Source organism: Nerophis ophidion, linkage group LG05 (genome assembly GCF_033978795.1).
Source record: "Nerophis ophidion isolate RoL-2023_Sa linkage group LG05, RoL_Noph_v1.0, whole genome shotgun sequence".
NCBI classification, from domain to species: Eukaryota; Metazoa; Chordata; class Actinopteri; order Syngnathiformes; family Syngnathidae; genus Nerophis; species Nerophis ophidion.
The window spans coordinates 44,426,009-44,453,916 of NC_084615.1; the positions used below are offsets into that span (position 1 = coordinate 44,426,009).

At 42.0% G+C, this 27,908-nt stretch overlaps 1 protein-coding gene across 3 annotated transcripts in view; it reads right to left on the reverse strand.

Annotated features, from left to right (window-relative positions):
• Window positions 1-7,610: 7,610 nt before the first annotated feature.
• The window catches only part of pak5 (p21 protein (Cdc42/Rac)-activated kinase 5), a 146,364-nt gene continuing 126,066 nt past the window's right edge, over window positions 7,611-27,908 (reverse strand). For all 3 annotated transcript variants that reach the window (XM_061901039.1, XM_061901037.1, XM_061901038.1), the window contains 7 exons: window positions 26,409-26,550; window positions 26,065-26,219; window positions 25,384-25,517; window positions 17,038-17,164; window positions 14,471-14,596; window positions 13,021-13,155; window positions 7,611-11,341 (listed from right to left, as the gene is read on the reverse strand). In XM_061901039.1, the coding sequence (XP_061757023.1) occupies window positions 11,186-11,341; window positions 13,021-13,155; window positions 14,471-14,596; window positions 17,038-17,164; window positions 25,384-25,517; window positions 26,065-26,219; window positions 26,409-26,550 (975 nt within the window). In that variant the 3' untranslated portion in view covers window positions 7,611-11,185. The remainder of the gene's footprint in view (window positions 11,342-13,020; window positions 13,156-14,470; window positions 14,597-17,037; window positions 17,165-25,383; window positions 25,518-26,064; window positions 26,220-26,408; window positions 26,551-27,908) is intronic.

Below are 27,908 nucleotides of genomic sequence, written 5' to 3' on the forward strand. Positions count from 1 at the left end.
GTTACAATTTAAGTTGCATTTGTCTATTTGACACATCTTTATTTGATATGACTATAAACAAAATACGGAATAAATGTCCAACTTGCTAAAACATCAAAATTGTGTGGGGGTTGAATAATTTTGATCACAACTGTAAGATAGCTTCTGCGTCAGCAGCTGAATAGCTTTTCAGTTTGTAATGCACAACACAATGCGATAAGACACCAATTGGTATTGACTGAAAAATATGAACATATTACAGTATTAGTAAAGTATTAGCACACATTTCATGTTTTTTTTTAACACAGCTAGCCAGACATTGTAGTTGTAATAACATGCATGATGTGTATCATGATCAATATTCAAAATGTGACTCACTTGATGGACGGTTGTGCATTTGGTCCAGCTGGCTGGGGAAATTTTTCCAGGTTATTTGGGTAAGCACGCAATTTATGTCGAAATAGCTTGGCTTTAAGTTTGACATTTGCAGCTTCGAGACACTATCGGCTTCTGTCTGCTCCAACGTTTCAGCCTTTCTTTTTGCTCGCTTCTCTAACCATCAGCCCATCCTCTGTATATTCAGGTTCAAAAAAGATATCGTTGCGGATCCTCATTTGTCCAAAAATAGTTGTCTTTATTGACTTTTACTGTAAGTCTGCCATACTTACAACACTCGTGTTTGTTTCCTAAAGTAAGAACACACATTTGTTGCCGGAAGTGCGTTGCTATGGAAACTCAAAAAAATGCGCTGAGGAAAGAAGTTCCGGTAAGGCATAAAATGACCAAAGTACGGTACATATCAGAGGTGGGACCAAGTCATTGTTTTGCAAGTCACAAGTAAGTCTCAAGTCTTTGCCCTCGAGTTTCGAGTCAAGTCCCAAGTCAAGACAGGCAAGTCTCGAGTCAAGTCCCAAGTCAAGACAGGCAAGTCCCGAGTCAAGTCCAAAGTCAAGACTGGAAAGTCTCAAGTCAAGTCCCAAGTCCTGCATTTTGAGTTTCAAGTCATTTCAGTTCCTTTTAACCACAGACTAATATATTTACACAGATTGTGTTTGCTTTTAAAACGCTGTATGTATTTGTTAATTTTTTAAAAACTGTGCTGACACTGCACTTCATAATAGCACTATTAACCAGTTATTTTAAACATTTAACTCATTCCTCTACAGAATGAACACATTTGAAAAAAAACAAGCGCAACTGCACTTATTTGCACAAAGGTGTTAACATTGTATTTCCATGGCATATTGCATTGTAACTAGTTCCACAGCAGTTTCTATCCTGTTCTTACCTTATCTAATTGATCTCATCTCATACTGTATGTGTGTTGATGTGTGCATAAACATGAAAAACATAACTACATGAAAATAACAAGGAACAGAGTTGTACTTTTTATATTTCACGGCCCTATGGAATATGTACACATATTCTTCATATAGTATACATTTTAACTGACCTTTATTTGACTATGTTTGTCTTTTTTTAGGTGGCTAAAATATGCGCTGCTGCTGACCACTGTATAACGTTACGTTACCGTGTGTGATACATTGACTAACGTAACATTATGTGTAGGTACCTCATGCAACCCTGCTTGAAAAAAATCACTTGACAAAAAGTATGAATAAGGTAGCAAACTGCAGTGGACGCAACAGATTGTCGTGTTTGCAATGATGTTATGACCATAGACATATTATAAGTAGATGCAGCATTGGGTGCTGTGACGTGAGCAATTTGGCCGCCATCTTGAAGTGGTGATGAGGAGCCGGCAAGCAGCCTAAACTGACAGTTGACAGGTAGCAAACAAAGATGCTGGGCTGGTGTTCAGCGTTTTCCTGCTCAAATGAGCGGACTGTTGAAAATAGGAATCGGGGGATTACTTTTCACAAGTAAGATTGAACATTAACATACTATTGGTTGTATTTTGTGAAAAGAATATTACCACAGAGTGGAGAAGGAGCAAAGATCTTCAATTTGTATGTGAAAATCACAAAAAAATCTTCTGGGGGAGGATGACGCCCCTAGAGGTATTTGGTTTACAAACTTTCAGCCCCACCTAAAACAAAAGTCACCAGCCGCCACTGATTATAATGCATTCTCGTTTTAGGCAAAGTATAAGACAATACCAGGAATAAGTCTTCAAGTAACAATATTCAAATACTAACATTGTTGGCTAAGACAGAATTTGCTTTTATTCTGAATCCAGTGAAACAGATTTGTGGTTTTAGCTGATATAAAGACTTACAGGTCTTTATATATGTTTATGTTTAAGTATTTGGCAGACGCTTTTATCCAAAGCAACATACATGAAAAATACATATAAAACAATCACTGTAAACATGATCATTTAAGGGAAGAATGTAATACAAAATTTTAATACAAAGTGTCAAGACAGAATAAACTCTCTGCTGTTGCAGCAACAGAGATACAGTCAAAAGATATATAGATATCTAATGTATTCATACATTGTTTATGTAGGATATATGCATGTATATATAACCTAATCATATTTTTTCTTCACCTTAAAAATAGCTGACCGTTTTTTTCCCCCTTTTTGGGATTATTATTCCCAGTTTTGATCTTGGACGTCTGCTCAATAATAGCATATAAGAATATTCCACTACTGTTAAGCAAACAATGAACACGCCAAAAATGTGTCTTTTATCATAGTTACACGTACGAAAAAAAAGCGCGTGAATATCAGTGGTATTCAGTGAGGTAAAATGAATTAAATGTGCTGACAGTTAATTGCTCCTACCAAATTAATTGCACTGAGTGGAGGGGATCACCACTCCAAGATGGCGGCCCCGCGTCACGTCAGTGCCAGTAGGCAGTAGCGCTCGATGCTGCGTAGCCTTATAAGATGTCCATGGTTCTAACGTTAGCAGTGAGTTTACAGTCTTACTGTTTTAACTAAACAGCAAATAAAAGTTACGTTACTCAGCCAATAAACGTTAACTTACATTCAAAACTTACCCTTCTTTGTGCATCATCAAATGTCGAACTAAGTTGGAAGTTGTTGCGTCTCCGTCTGTAATCTTCTAACGAACCGCATGCTTCGCATACTGGAATTCGTTTTTTGTTGACCAAGTCGTAGTTTTAATACCCGAACGAAACAATTTTTGGCATAATTTTTCCCCATTGGTGTGTTGTATGAGAGCTCTTCTTCGTTGGTTTTCATGCAATTTGATTGGCTGAATACTGTGTAATGAAAATAATGTGAATTTAATTTGATTGGCTGTTGTTCTGACAGGTAGCGCGCAGACTGTCATCGCATACACGCTGACAGACATGGACAGATACGGAGCGCTCCTGAATAACTTTTTAATCGTCGGATTTGGGGGAAAGTAGCAAGTCATGTCAAGTCAAAAGGCACAAGTCCAAGTCAAGTCACTGATCTTAAAGTCTAAGTCAAGTTGCAAGTCTTTTTACATTTTGTCAAGTCGAGTCTAAAGTCATCAAATTCATGACTCGAGTCTGACTCGAGTCCAAGTCATGTGACTCGAGTCCACACCTCTGGTAAATATTGAACATATTACATATTGTTATGAAGGTGTCTGTTACTACATTATATATAGAATTGCAGTGTTTATATAAAACGTTAAAGGAGATTTGTGAAGTTGTTTATCAGGGTTTGAAGGCTACAACTGTGACTCCCATTAGCATCTTTAAAGCCTTTTTTTTTTTATCATAGAGCCCCCCCCCCCAGAAAAAAACAAAACAGAAATGTGTTTTCTTGCCTCTCATAAAGATTGTGTACGATAGGCAACATTTTGCAAAAAAGTGCAGTTCCCCTTGAAGTCATGTCCTAAACACAATGTCATGAAAAAGAGGCGGTGTGGTAAAAAGCGACACTAAACATGCATGATGTCAAAGAGTCTTATCATGAGCTCTGAGTTTTTCATCCATCCCTGCTTTCATTTTTATGCCACGCTTAAATTTTGTGACGAGTCGAGTACAACGATTTTATTTTTATGAGATCTTGTAATGTAATTCGTTACTTTAGGACTTCAGTAAGCAATTTTGTTGGTCGCTTCTTCGTGTGGAAGAACGGTGTGAGTAAGGCAGTACAGTTTTCACTTTCTGGAGATCTGAAGAGCAAAACTCAATTGTTCTACGCAGATTCTTCTTTACGGTTTACTGAAGACTATTAACACGTACTGGCCTGAGGAGGTGGGTCTATGCGGCTCATCTGGAGGAGGCTGCAGAATCCCAGCACAAAGGCAAATAGGAGAAGCAGGCAGATTTACTCATAATTCTATTAATATGAATTTACTATCGTTAGTCATCTGGATTGAAGTGTTTGAGATGAAAATGTGCGTGTGTCTGAGGAGAAGAGGAGCATCACAGAAAAGTGTTTCCTTGGCGTGGGACTCCTCTGGCCCGCTGCTTTATTTACTGAAGTGTCTTCTCTGGCCGTCCGGCTCCAATCAATATCCCATTACGACGCTTTGAGAGCGGGGAAAACGGCTCCGAGGACAGAAAAGAAAATAAGCTCATCAATTACGGCCTCCTTTTTGGCCTCGGGCTGGCTTGGCTGCTGGACGTCGAAGATGAGAAGACAAGAAAAAAGAAGTGGCGATGGCGGCCCTGGAGGAGACGCTACGTGACCATTCACTCCCAGGGGAGGAAGAGGAGGAGGAAGAAGCCATGCAACACAAACCTCTCATGGAAGTCCACTTGGCTTTCTTTTAATTCAAACCATCTGCACTGATAATCACAAACATGCAGCAGCATCACTGTACCACACAAATACACACACACACACACACACACACGCACACACACGCACACTCGACGCACACACACTTACATATAAAAGTGAATGACAATGCCAAAAGGTGGTCACATGACATGATGACAGTGACAAGGATGCCGCAAAACATTCTCAGAGCTTCCTCAACATTTTGTAATATTTTTCAAAGCATCCCTCGGTGTGTGTGTGTGTGTGTGTGTTACAAGTAAGTGCACTGTGAAGTTACATTTAAACACTCATTGAAACCTTCGTATTGCTCAGGAAATACACAAAAAAATATGTTTTGACCTAATATGTTTTATACATATACATATATATATATATATATATATATATATATATATATATATATATATATATATATATATATACAGTCATGGTCAAAAGTTTACATACACTTGTAAAGAACATAATGTCATGGCTGTCTTGAGTTTCCAATAATTTCTACAACTCTTATTTTTTGGTGTTAGAGTGATTGGAGCACATATTTGTTGGTCACAAAAAACATTCATGAAGTTTGGTTCTTTTATGAATTTATTATGCATCTATTATTATTACTCAAATCTCATCCGCCTTAATAAAAACGATCCAAAATTTTTGTTTAGTACAGTAGCATCGCTAACCCAACAAGGGACTCCTTCCAGTAGCTCCACCCATTCGGCAGATGACTTTATGAAGTTCTTTAGTAAGAAAATTGAACTTATTAGAAAGGAGATTAAAGACAATGCGTCTCAGCTACAACTGGGTTCTATTAACACAGATACGACTGTATATACGGCAGATACTGCAAATATCCAAAATAGTTTCTCTCGTTTTGATGAAATAACATTAGAAGAATTGTTACGTGTAAATGGAATAAAACAACCAACATGTTTACTTGACCCACTCCCTGGGAAACTTATTAAGGAGCTTTTTGTATTATTAGGTCCATCAGTGCTAAATATTATAAACTTATCACTTTCTTCGGGCACTGTTCCCCTAGCATTCAAAAAAGCGGTTATTCATCCTCTCCTTAAAAGACCTAACCTCGATCCTGACCTCATGGTAAACTACCGACCGGTGTCTCACCTTCCCTTTATTTCGAAAATCCTCGAAAAAATTTTGCAGAGCAGCTAAATGAACACTTAGCGTTTAACAATCTATGTGAAACCTTTCAATCCGGTTTCCGAGACAGCCCTCGCAAAAATGACTAATGATCTATTGCTAACAATGGATTCTGATGCGTCATCTATGTTGCTGCTCCTCGATCTTAGCGCTGCATTCGATACCGTCGATCATAATATTTTATTAGAGCGTATCAAAACACAAATTGGTATGTCAGACTTAACTCTTATCTTACTGACAGGGTGCAGTGCGTCTCCCATAACAGTATGACCTCGGACTATGTTAAGGTAACGTGTGGAGTTCCCCAGGGTTCGGTCCTTGGCCCTGCACTCTTCAGCATCTACATGCTGCCGCTAGGTGACATCATACGCAAATACGGTGTTAGCTTTCACTGTTATGCTGATGACACCCAACTCTACATGCCCCTAAAGCTGACCATCGATTGTAGTCAGCTGGAGGCGTGTCTTAATGAAATTAAACAATGGATGTCCGCTAATTTTTTGCAACTTAACGCCAAAAAAACGGAAATGCTGATTATCGGTCCTGCTAGACACCGACCTCTATTTAATAATACAACTTTAACATTTGACAACCAAATAATAAAACAAGGTGACTCTGTAAAAAATCTGGGTATTATCTTCGACCCAACTCTTTCCTTTGAGTCACACATTAAAAGCGTTACTAAAACAGCCTTCTTTGATCTCCGTAATATCGCTAAAATTCGCTCCATTTTGTCCACTAACGACGCTGAGATCATTATCCATGCGTTTGTTACGTCTCGTCTCGATTACTGTAACGTATTATTTTCGGTTCTCCCCATGTCTAGCATTAAAAGATTACAGTTGGTACAAAATGCGGCTGCTAGACTTTTGACAAGAACAAGAAAGTTTGATCACATTACGCCTGTACTGGCTCACCTGCACTGGCTTCCTGTGCACTTGAGACGTGACTTTAAGGTTTTACTACTTACGTATAAAATACTACATGGTCTAGCTCCATCCTATCTTGCCGATTGTATTGTACCATATGTCCCGGCAAGAAATTTGCGTTCAAAAGACTCCGGCTTATTAGTGATTCCTAAAGCCCCAAAAAAGTCTACGGGCTATAGAGCGTTTTCCGTTCGGGCTCCAGTACTCTGGAATGCCCTCCCGGTAACAGTTCGAGATGCTACCTCAGTAGAAGCATTTAAGTCTCACCTTAAAACTCATCTGTATACTCTGGCCTTTAAATAGACTCCCTTTTTAGACCAGTTGATCTGCCGCTTCTTTTCTTTTTTCTCCTATGTCCCCCCCCCCCTTGTGGAGGGGTCCGGTCCGATGACCATGGATGAAGTACTGGCTGTCCAGAGTCTAGACCCAGGATGGACCGCTCGTCGGGACCCAGGATGGACCGCTCGCCTGTGTATCGGTTGGGGACATCTCTACGCTGCTGATCCGCCTCCGCTTGAGATGGTTCCCTGTGGACGGGACTCTCGCTGCTGTCTTGGATCCGCTTTGAACTGAACTCTCGCGGCTGTGTTGGAGCCAATATGGATTGAACTTTCACAGTATCATGTTGGACCCGCTCGACATCCATTGCTTTCGGTCCCCTAGAGCAGTGGTTCCCAACCACCGGGCCGCGGCCGTGGCCCGATTGGTACCGGGCCACAGAAGAATTTTTTATGAAAAAAAAAAAATATATATATATATATTTTTTTTTAATTAAATCAACATAAAAAACACAATATACACTTACAAATAGTGCACCAACCACAAAAAACTCCCTTTTTCATGACAAAAACATCCCTTTTTCATGACAAAGAAGAAAAAAAAAGGACCCACCCCCCCGGGCCGCGGGACAAATTATTAAGCGTTGACCGGTCCGCGGATACAAAAAGGTTGGGGACCACTGCCCTAGAGGGGGGGGTTGCCCACTTCTGAGGTCCTCTCCAAGGTTTCTCATAGTCAGCATTGTCACTGGCGTCCCACTGGATGTGAATCCTCCCTGCCCACTGGGTGTGAGTTTTCCTTGCCCTTTTGTGGGTTCTTCCGAGGATGTCGTAGTCGTAATGGTTTGTACAGTCCTTTGAGACATTTGTGATTTAGGGCTATATAAATAAACATTGATTGATTGATTGATATTGAAAATATGACCAAATCTGCTGGGTTAAAAGTATACATCCAGCAATGTTAATATTTGGTTACATGTCCTTTGGCAAGTTTCACTGCAATAAAGCGCTTTTGGTAGCCATCCACAAGCTTCTGGCAAGCTTCTAGTTGAATTATTGACAACATTGGTGCAGTTCAGCTAAATTTGTTGGTTTTCTGACATGGACATTGTCCGCACGTTCTCAATGGGGTTTAAGTCAGGACTCTGGGAATGCCATTCTAAAACCTTAATTCTAGCCTGATTTGTGTTTGGGGTCATTGTCCTCAGGGGCGCCAAAAAGGAGGGGTAAAGGAGACGGATTCTAGGGGCCCATGATGGACGGGGGGGGCAGAGAGGCCCCTAATGATGATGAAATTATAATACAGAGGGGTCCTGTAAAGATACAGGGGCCCTGTAAAGATTCTTTTCAGGGGGCCCAAAATCCCTAGCGGCGCCCCTGATTGTCCTGTTGCAACTCCCAACTGCGCCCAAGACCCAACCTCCAGGCTAATGATTTCAGGTTGTCTTGAAGAATTTGGAGGTAATCCTCCTTTTTCATTGTCCCATTTACTCTCTGTAAAGCACCAGTTCCATTGGCACCAAAACGGGCCCAGAGCATAATAATACTACCACCATGCTTGACGGTAAGCATGGTATTCCTGAGATTAAAGTCCTCATCATTTCTCCTTCAAACATTTTGCTGGGTTCTGTGGCCAAACAGCTCAATTTGTGTTTCATCTGAACATAGAACTTTCCTCCAGAAGGTCTTATCTTTGTCCATGTGATTAGCAGCAAACTTTAGACGACCCTTAAGGTGTCGCTTCTGGAGCAAGGGCTTCCTTCTTGCATGATAGCCTCTCAGTCCATGGCGATGCAAAACATGCTTGCCTGAGGACACTGACGCCTGTGTTCCAGCAGCTTCCAATTCATTGCAGACCTGCTTTTTGGTGGTTCTCGGTTGACTCTTGATCATCCTGACCAATTTTCTCTCAGCAGCAGGTGATAGCTTGCATTTTCTTCCTGATCGTGGCAGTGACAAAACTGTACCGTGCACTTCATACTTACAAACAATTGTCTGCACAGTTGTTTTTGGAACATTTAGCTGATTTAAAATGGCTCCAAGTGACTTTCCTGACTTGTTCAAGTCAATGATTAGTTTTTTCAGATTTGTGCTGAGTTCCTTTGACTTTCCTATTGTCGTGTTTGTAACCGAATCTAATGACTGCATCACATGAGCCCTATTTAAGTGGGCTCAGAAAAGTTAACAGGTGTCGTCAATCATAATCACTTACATGAAGTTAAGAGGCCATGAAGCTAATTTGATTTGATTGTAACTTTTCTACACCACCAAAATTGATAATGTATGTTGCTGTATGTATACTTTTGACCCAGCACATTTGGCCACATTCTCAGTAGACACATAATAAATTCATAAAAGAACCAAACTTCATGAATGTTTTTGTGACCAACAAGTATGTGCTCCAATCACTCTGTCACAAAAAAATAAGAGTTGTGTTCTTTACAAGTGTATGTAAACTTTTGACCACGACTGTATATACACCCACATGATGGGTATATTATATATATACAGCTCTTTATACATATAGGTTTCTAGAAATTTCAAATAATTATTAAACACATACATAAAATATGCTGTAATTAATGTTATTCAATACTTCCGAACAATTTTAGATTCTCGTATAATATTAGTTTTATTTTATTAAAAACATACTTAATAGTGTTTGGATTCATGTTTATAAGCTGAATAATAATATATAACAATTTATTGATATTGTTTTTTGAGTGTTGATTATATTTCATTTTATTTGAATTATATATATATCTTTTGTTATATTTGATTATATGATTGTATCATATTATATACATATTTTAATACCTTATTTTTACAAGACATTTTTAATAATTGTATGATATTAAATATCACGGGACCAACACAGATAGACAGACAACATTCACACTCACATTCACACACTAGGGCCAATTTAATGTTCCCAATCAACCTATCCCCAGGTGCATGTCTTTGGAAGTGGGAGGAAGCCGGAGTACCCGGAGGGAACCCACGCATTCACGGGGAGAACATGCACACTCCACACAGAAAGACCCCGGTCCGGGAATAATTTATTTCTATCATGTTTATAAAACACATTTATATTTACAAATAATTATATAAAAGGCATACATAACTTTTTTTATCTTGAAGTTTTTTAAACATTTCTAATTTAATATGAAATATATGCACAAAATATGCAGTAATTGATTTTAATAATCCCTCCAAAAATGTGATACTGCATAATATACCATTTATTTCCATCATATGCTTATAATTAGCATTTATATTCATAAATTATTATATAACTTACAAAAACAATTTTCACACAATATTTTTGAATAATAATAATTATGTTTATTATTTTTTTTATACACTAACTTTATTTATTTGTGCATTTCTAACTGGACAAAAAACAACAATATTAAGCCCATTATAAATATTTTTGAGTGCATTTGATCATATCCCTGTTTACCATCGCGCTTTTAAAAAAAATTAACAAATAATGACCTAAAATAAGAAAAGGCCACTGGACACAAAAATATACAATTCCAATAATTAAATAAATACTTTAAAAGATCAAAAATACAGATTACATGACCCTTTTTTGCCCAACGTTTAATGGAAGTTCTGTCTACAAAGATAATAATAAATATATGTACCTTTTTTTTTCAGTAACAGTTGGGTTCAAGTGGGTTTATTTGGGATATCTGGTATAGTTGTATTTGTTCAGCAAAAAGTGGATTATAAACGGTAGGAAAGATCTCTAAGCAATACTTCTCATATCACAACAACACCATAAAATACTGCAAATTATCAAAACTGTACAGGAGATTTTACACTTTGCTCTAAAATACATTTTCACTGCAAGGAGAGAGGATGATCTCTGAGCGCTAGGCTGCTCTGGTCTGCGGCCACGCCCACTCTCTGTAAGCCCCGCCCACCTTGGAGCATCTCAGGTGCAGTCTTAAAAAGGGGGTCGGGGACAGTTCAGGTTTGTTAAGGTGCATAACAACCTTGAGTCCTCTTCAGAGTTGATGTGTTTTTTGTGTGGTTAGTAATCCTTCAGCTAATCTACGTCACGGTTACAAAGTGTCACGCGAGGCGGGTGGGGTCCGTCCTGTTCGGGCAGGGCAGCTGTGCACACGGGTCAAAGGTCAGCGATGGCGGTAGTGTCTCATGAGGGGGACGATGCAAGAAGGTGGTCCCGAAAGTTTGAGGAAAGGATGTTGGAGGAGCTCCTGGGCCGTGGCCCGCTGGGAGGGCTCCCGGACCAGCATGATGTCCAGGAAGGAGCGCAGCACCGACGACACCTGTACCAATCCTGATGTTTTTTTATTTGGCCTTCATGATATAATGTCTAAATCAGGGCTCCCCAAACTTTTTTTCCCAGGTGCTGCATTGGGTTAAAAAAATTTGGCCGGGGGCCGGGCTGTGTGTGTGTGTGTATAGTATATACACACACGTATATATATATATATGTATGTATATGTATATATATATATGTATATACACACACACACACACACAAACACGCGATGATGTCTCGTTATCTATGGGAAAATGCATTTATAGACAATATGATTTGTCTGAGCGGCTCGGAGACACCGAGAGTAACAAGCGGTAGAAAATGGAATAGAAGGACAGATTTTTTTTTAATAATTTCAAAAATATATATATATATTTTTTTGTAATCTTGGGACTTCCCGCGGGCCGGATTTTGGACGCTGGCGGGCCGTATCCGGGCCATAGTTTGGGGACCCCTGGTCTAAACACTTTCAAAGTCTACAAAATGTCCGTTTTCTTATTATTGTGCTCCTACTGTGTGAATACAACTTGATAAAACAATGTCAAATTTCATAAACAACCATTGAGCAAAAAAACAAATGTACAGTGTTACTTTTAGCTATATGCTAACCCCAACATGTCAACAAGTAAATGAATTTCACTGTCTGATTGCTAAGTCCAGCACACTAAGAAACCTTCCTTGGGGAGTTAGCAGCTGGGCTAGTGCTGAATTTAGCCACTAGCATGCTAACCCGTTGGCATGGCACAAATAATTAGCACTTTGCTAAAAGCTAGTGATTTTTGCCAACATGTTGGCTTGGACTTGCGAAAACCTCATAAAGCTAAGAAAGTCTCATAGAGGAGTTAGCAGGTGTAATGTAATGTGCTAAATGCATGCATAAAGCGGTGAGCACCTATTATGTCCCTGCAGTGTTCCTGTAGCATGCTGAGCTGCAGTGTCCAATCATTTACAATGTGATGTTCTTTTAGTCACTATCACACTGAAAAGTTGACTTTGAAAAAACAATTAACACTTAGCTAAAAGCTCTATTAGTTTGGACGCTAACCTCTAAAACCTGGCAAAGGCTCATAGAGGAGTTAGCTGACGGATTAGATATTTTTATTTTAGCCGCTAACTTGCTAAAAAGTAGGTGTAATTAGAATGATTAGCACTCGGCTAAAAGCTCCACTAGCTTGTACGCTAACCTCAAAATGCTCCAAAAGCCTCCTAGATGAGTCTGCAGGCTGACTTGTGATGTTTTTTAGCTACTAGCATGCTAAAAAGTCGGCTTTATAACTACAATTAGCACTTGGCTAAAAGTTCTGCTAGCCTGGGTGATAAAGCCGCTACACTAAAAAAGGCTCACTGGAATGTTAGCAGCCAAGCTCGTGGTGAATGTTGCCCATAGTGTGCCGATAAGGTTACATGACATGAATGATTAGTAGCACGTAGAAGATGCTCCTACAGTCTGGCTGCTAAGTGTTACATGCTAAAAATGTCCACAGATAAATCAGCAGCTAGCTAAAATGCTAACATCAGCAAGCTAACAGACTGATAGGTAGGAGTTAGTTCAAAAAGCTGCTAATGTATCTTTGTAATGTTTTGAGCGACTTGTATGCTAAACATTCATGGATAATTTGCGCTTGATTAAAAGTTCTTCTAGCCTGGCCGCAAAACAGTCAAAACGACACCAAAAAATGTTACCTTGTGCGACTCTTTTAGTCGTGGTGGTAGGTTGTCGCGTATCCTCCTCATGGCCTGCAGGGGGGGCTCATTAAAGTAGGGGGGCTCGCCATCCACCATCTCGATCACCATGATACCCAAAGACCAAATGTCCACCTGCAAACACAACGTTCTGTCAACTTTAGTGTGTGTGTGTGTGTGTGTGTGTGTGTGTGTGTGTGTGCGTGTGTGTGTGTGTGTGTGTGTGTGTGTGTGTGTGTCTCCACCCTTTTTGCGACATCAACAAGGAAAAGTACCTTCCATATGAGGACCGGTGAACAAGTCAGGACATAAATCCTGGTTCCAAGACGGAAAACCATTGCATCTAATGGAAAATGTCTCATTTGCACCCTCAGTGGTGATTGATGTCTATCGAAATTAGGGTTGCCCCAAAAAGGAGAGATTTTTCAAATTGACTGAGTGTCAGTTTTAAAAGTGCTCCCCCTCTGGTCAACATATGAAATAACAAGTGTGTGTAAACATTTGAAGTGCTCCCCTTCTGGTCAACATATTACGTAGTTGTATAGTTGTAAAATATATTACATAATTACAAGTGTGTGTAAGGAATGGAAATGTGCCCCCTTTGGCCAAAATTAATTAGAACAAAAATAAATAAATATGCATAAAGCAACATACTATAACTTGAAATAAATAATGAAGTTTAAAAAACAAATACCAACAAAAAATTCCAAAAAATAAAACTAAACTAAAAGTAAAATTGGGAACAATTTCTCACATTCTTTCTGTTTCTGTTAAATTACTATATTTACGTGTAAAATTATTACTTAATGTAAAATTCATATTTTTTTAATGCAAAATGGTGACATTTGTCATATAAAATTATGACTTCCATCACAATATTATTAATGTTTTTGTCATTTTAAAACTGTGGCATTTTTTGAGTAAAATTATGACTATGGTCATAATTTTGCCATGTAAAATTCCGATTATTATTAAAATATTGCCCAAAATTTAAAGTTTTCTCATAAAATTGTGACTTTTGTTAAGTAAAATTATGACTCTTTTCATAAATTTGCCTCCAATTTAAGCTTTTCTTGTAAAATTGCGACTTATTGAGTAAAATTACTACTTTTGTTATAATATTGCACAAATGTTCAGTTTTTCTTGTAAAATTTAGACTTATGTTGAGTAAAATTACCACTTTTATTACAATACTGCCAAAATTCTAAGTTTTTCTTGTGAAATTGTGACATTTTTCTTGCGAAATTGTGACCTTTTTCTTGTGAAATTCCAACTCATTTTTCACAACAATCTTTTTTAAATTTGCATAGTATTTATATAATATTAATGTTGTAAATACAAATCTCTATATACCTAGAAAGAGTGGTCCTAAAGACGTAGATATTTTTTAGAGGTCTGATGAAGGTAACAAATACAAGAATGTGTGTGTGTGTGTGTGTGTGTGTGTCACCTCAGTGCCGTAAGGTAATCTGGAGATGACCTCTGGCGCCATCCAGTATGGCGTCCCTACCAGGGACTTCCTCTTAGGCACCTCTTTGGACACTTGGGCGCAAAAGCCAAAGTCTGACAGCTTGATCTGTGCAGCACGCACACGCAAACACACACACACACACAAAGGAACAGGTCATTGTTTGATTCCTTGGAAGAGGAGTGCTGATCCACAAGGAGGGAGGTGCTAATCTGATGTATTAGCAGCTAATCAGCCTTCAATTAATCACATCTCATCAGCTGGTTAGGAGGCCCTAGGCAGGATTTAATTAGTGAGATGGAAGTGAAGAGGAGGTGACATGGTGAGTTTGGAGGAGGTCAGTGTGTGCATGTAGAAAATGTGCATGGTATTTGAATGTGCAGATCTGAACAAAAAGTGCATATTCCGGATTTTATGTTTTTTACTTTTGTGAGCATTTTCTTTCTTTTCTCAAGCTATACTAATGACAAAAAAGTACATCTGGGCCAAAATAACATAATTTTCAGTAACAGATTAAAACCCCTTGCCTCACTATAACACAAAAATAGTTTAGCATATCGGTTGGATCTTATTTATCTTATCCATCCATCCATTTTCTACCGCTTATTCCCTGTGGGTTCGCGGGGGGCGCTGGTGCCTAACTCAGCTACAATTGGGCAGAAGGCGGTGTACACCCTGGACAAGTCGCCACCTCATCACAGGACCAACACAGATAGACAGACAACATTCACACTCACATTCACACACTAGGGACCATTTAGTGTTGCCAATCAACTTATCCCCAGGTGCATGTCTTTGGAAGTGGGAGGAAACCAAAGTACCCGGAGGGAACCCCTGCAGTCACGGGGAGAACATGCAAACTCTACACAGAAAGATCTCGATCCCGGAATTGAACCCTGACTACTCAGGACCTTCGTATTGTGAGGCAGATGCACTAACCCCTCTACCACCGTGCTGCCCTATATATATATATATATATGTATATATATATATATATATATATATATATATATATATATATATATATATATAAACCAGAAATTGTGATCACAATTAATGATAAAAGTAATTTATTATTTACTTTCCCTAAATATCTAAAAGTATTCATATTCTCTTCATGTCATTTTATGCTCCTTCCAGCGCTATTGTTTTTAGGTTGCAGTTTGTATCCAAACAGAATTCAGCTAGCTTATGTTGCCGTGCTGTACCAAATCTGCCCGGGGCTTTCAGAATCAACAACGCTGGAGTCTGTGCACTGTAAGTGAACGGACACATACAGTTGACAGTTGCGATAGCCAATCTGATCACGAGTTATTGTCAGTAAGGCCTTCAGGATGGCCTTATGGTGTGATTGGATACTCACTTGGGAGTTTCATAAGAGCCATGCAAAGCCACAGAAAACATGCCAGTACTCACAAAGAAGGACAGCAACAAATTGATTGGGTTGCAGATATATATTTGCAAGGCCATTTTCAAGAAGGATACTTAAGAGAAATTACATCTTGTGAGATGAGGTCGGCGATGAAATGGAGGAATGCCCGCCATTTCCACTCGAATCAACCGACTACGAGGGGCTATACGGCGTCGAATAGTTTCAAATTTTTTATTTCTTAATTTTTTCACATTTAAAATGTTTTTTTGCAATTTAAACTTTGACAGTACAACAAAATATATCTTTTAATTGCTGATGCGGGTTGGTTTATTGATTTTTAAATGCGCCAGAAAATAACCCGTTTTGTACACTGTTGTAGGGCGTAAATGTGTTTCGTATAGTATTTCTCCAGCAATGGTCATGTGGTGACATCAATTATGTTATTTTGTGATGTAATCATTGAAGTTGGACATCACTGAAGGCCTAAGTGGGAAAAGCATGACCCGCCACTGATTTATACTATATACTATATACTATATACTATATACACGGTGGAGAGTGGTGGAAGGGTGCTAAATAATTTATTCTTCCTAGGGGTCCGTAACAGAACAAATTTGAGAAGCACTGGTCTAGTCAGAGAAGAACCAGATTGTCACTCTGTCAGATCCACTTAGAATACTTAATAGAATACTTCCCAGATGCATTGTATGTCTAGCTTGTGTGCTGTGGTGTGCTTCGCTGTTGTGTAGCTACTAGCCACTAGTAGCCTACCATGGTTACCTTTTGTAAATGACTTGACTAAAACACAAGAGAAGACGAACCCTGTGTGTTTATGGGAGGACATTTAGATGTTAACTGGCTGTCCATGTTTGCACAAGTACACACACTGCAGGACTTCTCTGAGATGTTTTCGCACATTTTACAAGCAAGACAATATCATATGATGCTTTTTTTTTGTTGTTGTTGCTGATATTGGATCTGGACATCTGTAGTGTATTAATTTTTTTAAATTTTGTAACAAAAGGGCATTTTGCTGTGACTTTGCTACTTGCAGGCTAAAATACAACATATTAGCCTGTGACTGTGTTGTTATGTCAACCACATGTGATTAAATGGTCACAGCGCTAGGTTTTTAAAGATGGCGGCGCAGGAATGATTCATAAATTGGCGTGGTTACCCGTCCGTCGTTGGTCAGCAGGATGGAGTCACTCTTGATGTCCCGGTGGATGACGCCCTGAGTGTGCAGGTAGGAGAGCGCTCTCAGCACAGACAAGCACACGGTGGCGATCTGCTCCTCGTTCATCCTATAAGCAGACGTGACACAAAGACATCAAGCACGCTTTCTACAGGGATTTTGGGCTTCGCAGAGATGCCTTTTTTTTCTTGTAAAAGATGGAGGAGGCGGAGGTGCGCCTGCAGCGTTTGGTGGTGACGTGCAGAGCGGGAGGTCCCAGATGGAGGTTGAGGCGCAGTGCGGTGCCACACACACACACACACACACACACACACAGACACACACACACACACACACACACACACACACGCTTACAGCTTCAATGAACATGAACATGCGGGTCCAGCTGGCCCTCTGTGTTTAAATGAATGTAATGTGCGTGTGTGTGTGTGTGTGTGTGTGTGTGTGTGTGTATTTTGAGCTGCAAATGTTACATGCGCACTAAAAAACTTTTTATGTTTTCGACCCAAATGCTGGGTTGAGCCTGATGGGTCACATTTATGGGATTTTCAAAGTAATTGAGTCATTTTAGTGGCCCAATCAGTAACCCAGCCCTGGAACGTTTCCCAGTCCCAAAAATCAAGTAACAACCCAGCAAGGAAGTACAATTTACCCTGCAGCTGGGTTACATTGTGGATTGATTCGGTCCTGACTTCTCTCTACCTCCTGAGGCGGTGTCGAGCGCTCAGCCTCATGCTTAGAGAAGATAAATTAAAAGAAAAGGTTTGTGTGTACTACTTTATAAACTTTCACATACGAGCGAGTAATATCACTGTCTGTATAACGCTAGTTATCCCTCCATCATTTTGGCAAGCAGGGGATGGGGGCGTGGCCTAAATACACTGCTTGTTCAGGGGGATCAGTGAGGTTGTCGTCACACAAAGTAAGTGTGCCCTAAACCGGAATTAAAACTGAAAATAGGTGTTAAAAAAAATTAAGTACCAATGATTGTCACACACACTAGGTGTGGCGAAATCATTCTCTGCATTTTACCCATCAGCCTTAATCACCCCATAGGAGGTAAGGTGAGCAGTGAGCAGCAGTGGTTGCCGCACCCGGGAATCATTTTAGATAATTTAACCCCAAATTCCAACCTTTGATGCTGAGTGCCAAGCAGGGAGGTAATGGGTCCCATTTTTATAGTCTTTGGTATGACGTGCGGCATATCCGGCCGCCATTTTGTTTTGTAGTTCTCTCAAGACAGCAGCCATTTTGGTTGTAGTTCATACCTAATAATAATTTATGCCTCTTACAGGCAGAGGTCGGTATTGTAACTTGTAGTTTGCAAGCACCTAACTTCTTCCTGTAGAGTTTGTAAAATCATCACGACATCTGGACTACTAAGGAGATGGCTGACCTTTGCAAAAACTACAGGTTGCAATACTGACCACCCGCCTGGAGGGGTCAATCCTGACTTCGGTTGGGTGAGTCGTTTTCCCAAAATGCATTGCAGCTAAACTTTGTGTTTTTGAAAAATGTATTGTTATTTAATTGCTAAGTATGTATTCATTGCTTGTTTGGAACATTTAATTGCAATTTAAATCAGTTTTAAGGAGAAAAACATGTTAAATACACTTCAACCAAAAGTTTAAACTTTGTGTGAAGATTGTGGAATTGCTAAATTCTTGGGTAAATCCTTCACATCCTCCTATTATGAAAGCAATGAAAGAAATAACTGGCTCTGTGTGAATGTTCCTCATTGTTCAATGTCTTGGGACAGTCTAAAACACGATCTTCACAGATTAAGTATTTTCAGTGTAGTGGATTTAGTCTACAAAGAAGTAAACAGAGTTCCATCCATCCATTCATTTTCTACCGCTTGTCCCTTTCGGGGTTGGTATAGCCTCTCTCAGCTGCATTCATGCGGAGGGTGCATACACCCTGGACAAGTGGCAACCTCATCACAGGGCCAACACAGATAGACAGACAACATTCACACTCACATTCACACACTAGGGACCATTTAGTGTTGGCAATCAACCTATCCCCAGGTGCATGTCTTTGCAGGTGGGAGGAAGCCAGAGTACCCGGAGGGAACCCACGCAGTTACGGGGGAGAACATGCAAACTCCACACAGTATGATCCCGAGCGCAGGATTGAACTCGGGACCTTCGTATTGTGAGGCACATGCACTAACCCCTGGTCAACCATGCTGTCCTAAAAGATAGTTTTAAAATTTAAAGTGTATTTTTTACTTGTTCCTGTCGGTGTTATAAAGATGTTTGGAGTACAAAAAAATGTAAATAATAATCTAATTCGGTGGAATTAACCCAGCAATGTAGTTAAAATGACCCAATATTTGGGTTAAATTTATAACACAGCTAGCTGGGTTAAATTAACCCAGCATTGGTTTGGTACAATAGTTACACAGCAGTTTTAGTGTGTGAGCAAAAAGTCATGCTCACTTGAAGGGTAACACATGCATGCTGTGTTATGCATTCTGTCTGTCGCACACACACACGCACGCACACACAAACACACACACACACACACAGTAGTTGGAGTAGATTAAGTGTCACACACGGATAGTCATAGAAGAAAAATGAGCCATGTGATAAGTGGATATGCCAAAAAAAAGCATTATAGACACCCCGCCCCCTCACATGCGCACACACACAGAGATGCACAACGATTAGAAGAACATGATCACTGAAATAGAACAACGTTTTCTGCAAATATATATGTTAATCATCTTGTAAGATTGTCAAGGGAAAAATAATGATTCCGTACATCATACAAAAATACACAACACCACACACTCAACAACACATCCTTGAATTTATCTTGAGTTTGTGTTGTGAATAATGGCATATACACGTTTTCACAAATAGAAAACATGGTTGGGAAAAAAAAAATGGAAACTGCAGTAATTGCCTTTTGTTACCTTTCACTGTAAATTACCTTAATAACAGGTATGTGTATCAATTACTTTAAAATTATTTTTTAACAAAGAATCCTGATTCAATTCCTTGTCATATAGATATACATTATTTTTTAATAAATCATGCTTGTAATGATCATTTTTAATAATATTCTAATAATAATAAAAAAGGAAGGAAAAATAGAACAATTACATATTTAAACATATTATTCATTTAATGCATTTTTTGAAATGGCAAAAAGTAAGAAAAAGTTGTGTAATGTACTGGAAGTTTAAAAAAAATGTCAATTTAAAATGAGGTTTGAGTAAGCAAGCTAGGGTTGCCATGGAAACTCAGGCAGCAAGTTCCACACTATAATTTCATGCATACTGTTGTTTTCATGATGTCTGGCTAAGTTCAATTTGACAAAATGTAGTTTTTTTTTCTTTGTTTGAAAGAAAAAAAACTAATTTGTTAGACAATTAGAAGGAACATCTTGAAACACACACAAACACACGCGCACACACGAACACACGCGCACGCACACGCACACACACACACACACACACACACACACACACACACGAAGTAGTGCTGCTCATCGTCACTGAAGCTTGTTATTAGCGGGTGACGCAAATGCTGACACTCCACGGAAATGATTGTAATTAAAACAGCGGACACGGCGTGGGTTTAAAACAATCAAGGCGATGGCGGCATAGAAACGCGGCTCATCAACAGAAGGCCAATTAGGAAAAGTTGGGTGACGAAAGCCGTAAAGAAAAAGAAAACACTCAAGTGGTGTGAAAGACTCCATTACAGCCCATCTGTAACGTGTTCCTCCTAAGTGCTGGCGTGTTCACTACTTCATGCGGGTGAGGCGACCCCCTCCCTCATATGTGAAGTGAAGTGAATTATATTCATATAGCGCTTTTTCTCTAGTGACTCAAAGCGCTTTACATAGTGAAACCCAATATGTAATTTTTACATTTAAACCAGTGTGGGTGGCACTGGGAGCAGGTGGGTAAAGTGTCTTGCCCAAGGACACAACGGCAGTGACTAGGATGGCGGAAGCGGGGATCGAACCTGCAACCCTCAAATTGCTGGCAGGGCCGTTCTACCAACCGAGCTATACCAACACAAATGTACTGCATTTGTGTCACCATTCGGATTCACACTCTGGGCTAATTTTCATTTTATTGTGGATGACTGAGACACAAAAATACACCTGCATCCATCCATCCATCCATCCATCATCTTCCGCTTATCCGAGGTCGGGTCGCGGGGGCAACAGCCTAAGCAGGGAAACCCAGACTTCCCTCTCCCCACCCACTTCGTCTAGCTCTTCCCGGGGGATCCCGAGGCGTTCCCAGGCCAGCCGGGAGACATAGTCTTCCCAGCGTGTCCTGGGTCTTCCCCGTGGCCTCCTACCAGTTGGACGTGCCCTAAACACCTCCCTAGGGAGGCGTTCGGGTGGCATCCTGACCAGATGCCCGAACCACCTCATCTGGCTCCTCTCGATGTGGAGGAGCAGCGGCTTTACTTTGAGTTCCTCCCGGATGGCAGAGCTTCTCATCCTATCTCTAAGGGAGAGCCCCGCCACACGGCGGAGGAAACTCATTTCGGCCGCTTGTACCCGTGATCTTATCCTTTCGGTCATGACCCAAAGCTCATGACCATAGGTGAGGATGGGAACGTAGATCGACCGGTAAATTGAGAGCTTTGCCTTCCGGCTCAGCTCCTTCTTCACCACAACGGATCGGTACAACGTCCGCATTACTGAAGACGCCGCACCGATCCGCCTGTCGATCTCACGATCCACTCTTCCCTCACTCGTGAACAAGACTCCTAGGTACTTGAACTCCTCCACTTGGGGCAGGGTCTCCTCCCCAACTCGGAGATGGCGCTCCACCCTTTTCCGGGCGAGAACCATGGACTCGGACTTGGAGGTGCTGATTCTCATTCCGGTCGCTTCACACTCCGCTGCGAACCGATCCAGCGAGAGCTGAAGATCCCGGTCAGGTGAAGCCATCAGGACCACATCATCTGCAAAAAGCAGAGACCTAATCCTGCGGTTACCAAACCGGAACCCCTCAACGCCTTGACTGCGCCTAGAAATTCTGTCCATAAAAGTTATGAACAGAATCGGTGACAAAGGACAGCCTTGGCGGAGTCCAACCCTCACTGGAAATGTGTTCGACTTACTGCCGGCAATGCGAACCAAGCTCTGGCACTGATCGTACAGGGAACGGACCGCCACAATAAGACAGTCCGATACCCCATACTCTCAGAGCACTCCCCACAGGACTTCCCGAGGGACACGGTCGAATGCCTTCTCCAAGTCCACAAAGCACATGTAGACTGGTTGGGCAAACTCCCATGCACCCTCAAGAACCCTGCCGAGAGTATAGAGCTGGTCCACAGTTCCACGACCAGGACGAAAACCACACTGTTCCTCCTGAATCCGAGGTTCGACTATCCGACGTAGCCTCCTCTCCAGTACACCTGAATAAACCTTACCGGGAAGGCTGAGGAGTGTGATCCCACGATAGTTGGAACACACCCTCCGGTCCCCCTTCTTAAAGAGAGGAACCACACCCCGGTCTGCCAATCCAGAGGTACCGCCCCCGATGTCCACGCGATGCTGCAAAGTCTTGTCAACCAAGACAGCCCCACAGCATCCAGAGCCTTAAGGAACTCCGGGCGGGTCTCATCCACCCCTGGGGCCTTGCCACCGAGGAGCTTTTTAACTACCTCAGCGACCTCAGCCCCAGAAATAGGAGAGTCCACCACAGATTCCCCAGGCACTGCTTCCTCATAGGAAGACGTGTTGGTGGGATTGAGGAGGTCTTCGAAGTATTCCTTCCACCTATCCACAAGATCCGCAGTCGAGGTCAGCAGAACACCATCCGCACCATACACGGTGTTGATAGTGCACTGCTTCCCCTTCCTGAGGCGGCGGACGGTGGTCCAGAATTGCTTCGAAGCCGTCCGGAAGTTGTTTTCCATGGCTTCCCCGAACTCTTCCCATGTCCGAGTTTTTGCCTCCGCGACCGCTGAAGCTGCACACCGCTTGGCCTGTCGGTACCTGTCCACTGCCTCCGGAGTCCTATGAGCCAAAAGGACCCGATAGGACTCCTTCTTCAGCTTGACGGCATCCCTCACCGCTGGTGTCCACCAAGGGGTTTTAGGATTGCCGCCCCGACAGGCACCAACTACCTTGCGGCCACAGCTCCGATCTGCCGCCTCGACAATAGAGGTGCGGAACATGGTCCACTCGGACTCAATCTCCAGCACCTCCCTCGTGACATGTTCAAAGTTCTTCCGGAGGTGGGAATTGAAACTTTGTCTGACAGGAGACTCTGCCAGACGTTCCCAGCAGACCCTCACAATTGCCACCCCAGCCCGTCGCCTCTCACTGCCGGCAACGCCACAGTGGAAGAGGGTCCAATCCCTCTCGAGAGAAGTGGTTCCAGAGCCCTTGCTGTGCGTCGAAGTGAGTCCGACTATATCCAGCCGGAATTTCTCGACTTCGCGCACTAGCTCAGGCTCTTTCCCCCCCAGTGACGTGACGTTCCACGTCCCAAGAGCTAGCTTCTGTAGCCGAGGATCGGACCGCCAAGTGCCCTGCCTTCGGCTGTCGCCCAGCTCACAATGCACCCGACCTCTATGGCCCCTGCTATGGGTGGTGAGCCCATTGGAGGGGTGACCCACGTTGCCTCTTCGGGCTGTGCCCGGCCGGGCCCCATGGGAACAGGCCCGGCCACCAGGCGCTCGCCATCGTGCCCCACCTCCAGGCCTGGCTCCAGAGGGGGGCCCCGGTGACCCGCGTCCGGGCGAGGGAAATCTGGGTCCATGGTTTTTCATCTTCATAAAGGTCTTCGAGCTGCTCTTTGTCTGATCCCTCACCTAGAACCTGTTTGCCTTGGGAGACCCTACCAGGGGGCTTTATGCCCCCGGACAACATAGCTCCTAGGATCATTGGGACACGCAAACTCCTCTACCACGATAAGGTTGCAGCTCAGAGAGGAGCACCTGCATCCAGTACGTACAAAAAGTCAAATTAGCACAATTGGGTGTCCACCCATTTCTGGCATCCCCCTGAGGTTGTGTTCAAAATGCTTTGGAAGAGGTTCTTAACCTTTTTGACCTTGCGGCCCAACTTTTCCACGACATAGGGGCCCAGGGCCCAATCAAATATTAGCACTAAATTAGTTTAATTGTATTCAATAATTCATTCGAACCAATTTACAGTTTAATAATAATAATGGATTACATTTATATAGTGCTTTTCTAGACACTCAAAGCGCTTCACAGAGAACCCATCATTCATTCACAGCTGCCCTGGGGTAGACTGACATAAACGTGGATGCCAGTTTGTGCCTACAGCCCCTCCTTCCACCACCCATCATTCATTCACCAGTGTGAGTGGCAATGGGGCCAAGGGTGAAGTGTCCTGCCCAAGGACACAATGGTGATTTGGATGGCAAGAGGCAGGGAGCAAACCTGCAACCCTCAAGTTTCTGGCACGGCTGCTCTCCCCCCCACTCTATGCCACCCAAATACTGTTGAACTGAGACGGTTGTTTTGTAACAGGATGAACTTTGCCAAATGATATGAAAGCATGCGTTAATCACAAAGATATATGTCAGGCTGATTACAAACATAAGTACTAATCAAGTACTGCAAAAGAAGGTACTTATAAAAACTGACGAAAAATATATTTACACACAATACTAAACAGTCAATAAATTAATATGAAAATAGAAATACAGCTTCACCACTTCAGCCATACTTTTTGCACTTTTCTAACTTTTCTGACTTCTTCTGTTTTTTTGTTATTGTCATTATTGCCACAAGTGGTGGAAAAGGTATTACAACTGACTACGGCTAAGGTCCATATAAACCATGGCTGAGAAACAAATATTTTTTTGACGGCCCTCCAAGGGATCCCGCGGACCAACAATGTTAAGAAACACTGTGCTATCGTACATGCAATACAGAGAGAGAAGAAGTTGCTCAGTTTCACTTTAGACCCTGTATACTGTATCTGTTTTGCTTGATGGCAGCCATGTTTTCCAACCAATCTTTATGATATTTTATACCAACATGCTTTTCAGGACAGTAAAGTTGTGTACCAGAAGAAATGTCGATAAACATTTAAAAATGACAGTGGGTCTTTTGTAGAACGCATATAAGAAACGTCAAGTCAATTCCACTCATGGGTGTGAATATCAGCTCCACAATGTGGTGTTTTTCTTACAAAAAAAAAAAAAGCACAAGCAAGACAATAGGGGTGCATGTTTTGACACCCTACTGTGGGGCGCGGTTCAGTAGTTGTACAAACGTTAGATTACAAACTAATTATTGTAGTATAAAACTGAAGTGCGACGTGTAATTAATTTTTGTGCTAAGCTAACACTGTTATCACCTGGTGTGAGTGACGATGTCGGTGAGCGCGCCTCCCTCAAGGAATTCCATGACCACCCACAGCTCGTCCCCCACCAGGTAGCTGTTGTACATGTCCACCACGTTCTCATGGTGGTAGTCCCTCATGATCACCACCTACAAACGTGTGCAGAGGGAATACACATGTTTAATAATCAAACCCGTTCATTGAATTGATCCAACTTATCTCATTTGAACATGTTCGGGAGTCTTAACTATAACGGGATTACATGCAGGGGAACTAAGAGGATTACAATGAAACAAATTAGCTGGAGAATGAACACCCACCGCACCGCACCGCACCCACACACCCACACACACACACACACACGCACGCACGCACGCACACACACACACACACACACACACACACACACACACACACACACATACACACACACACACACGCACAGAGTGTGATAATGCCTGATAGTGGCAATCCTAATGTATGTGCCAAAACTGACATGTTCAGTCGTTACTGACATTGTTCATTAGCAGTTAGCATGAAACGCATCTCACTCCTTGCAAAATACTGAGCAATCATCAAAAAATACAAGTAGACAAATTGCTAGCTGTTGAAACACAAAGTAATGCAGAAAGCTATGCCAAGAAAAAAAGGAGGATGTAAAGTATGTAAACTAACAAGGTGATGAATGCGTCCCACCTCGTTAAAGAGCAGCTCCCTCCTCTGCTGCTTCCTCAGGTCCATCTTCTTCACCGCCACCTGCTTGCCGCTGTGCTTCTCACTGGCGATGCAGACGATGCCCGTGGAGCCCTCGCCAATCTTGATGAAGCTGTCTAAGTACTCCCGGGGGTCGCCTGAAGGGGAGAGAGCACGTAAGCCCACACACACGCACACACACACACACACACACACACACACACACACACACACACACACACACACACACACACACACACACACACACACACACACACACACACACACACACACAATCGTCACTTCGACGTCAAGCCACAATAGACACAGCCCCTTTTCCAACTCACCTGGATTGACCACGAGTTGAAGAGCAGCTCGGAACTGCTCGTGAGACACTCTGGAAGGCTGCGTATCAGAGCTGGAGCCCCAGGAGGGTGGCGGATATGCCCCTGGGAGAACGTAAGGGGACGAAGGCTGGGAATAGGCCCCCTGAAGGGAAAGCATGTACAATGTGAGAAAAAAATAAATTAAAGATACTCAACTAGCACTTGGATAAAGCAGACTTCCACCAGGCCCTGTCTCCCAAGAGTTAAAAAGTTCTGGATCTAGACAGTGATCTAGATCAGCACCAAAATGTAATCCCATGATCCTTATCACATTTTTGAGATTTCCTGAAAGTTTTATGAAAATCTGCTCATAACATTTTGAGTTATTTTGCCAGCTGGCTAACTAGCAAACTGGTTGCACAGGAAGTAAGCAAATTGCTTTACATTTTATTAATAACAGGAGCTAATTTATTTTTTTCAGTCTTATGACAGCTAGTAATGTTAAAATGTTACTTTAAAGGCCTACTGAAACCCACTACTACCCACCACGCAGTCTGATAGTTTATATATCAATGATGAAATATTAACATTGCAACACATGCCAATACGGCCTTTTTAGTTTACTAAATTCCATACATCCATCCATCCATCATCTTCCGCTTATCCGAGGTCGGGTCGCGGGGGCAACAGCCTAAGCAGGGAAACCCAGACTTCCCTCTCCCCACCCACTTCGTCTAGCTCTTCCCGGGGGATCCCGAGGCGTTCCCAGGCCAGCCGGGAGACAAAGTCTTCCCAACGTGTCCTGGGTCTTCCCCGTGGCCTCCTACCGGTTGGACGTGCCCTAAACACCTCCCTAGGGAGGCGTTCGGGTGGCATCCTGACCAGATGCCCGAACCACCTCATCTGGGTCCTCTCGATGTGGAAGAGCAGCGGCTTTACTTTGAGTTCCTCCCGGATGGCAGAGCTTCTCACCCTATCTCTAAGGGAGAGCCCCGCCACACGGCGGAGGAAACTCATTTCGGCCGCTTGTACCCGTGATCTTATCCTTTTGGTCATGACCTACTAAATTGCAATTTTAAATTTCCCGGGAGTTTTTTCTTGAAAACGTCGCGTAATTATGACGTGTACGCTTGACGTCACGGGCTGTTAGGGAATATGAGCGCTGCGTACACACACAGCTAAAAGTCGTCTGCTTTAACGGCCTAATTACACAGTATTTTGGAGATCTGTGTTGCTGAATCCTTTGCAATTTGTTCAATTAATATTGGAGAAGTCAAAGTAAAAAGATGGAGTTGGGAAGCTTTAGCCTTTAGCCACACAAAAACCCGGTGATTCCTTGTTTAAAATTCACGGAGGTGAAACTTTTCTATGGATCACAGCGAACATGGATCCCAACCGAATGTCAACCAGCAGGTTTCGGTGAGAAAATTGTGGTTAAAAAGTCGCTTCTTACCGGATATCAGCTCAGCTTGTGCTGCCCATTCAGCTGCCATCGACTTCCTTGAAACACTGCGCGTCAAT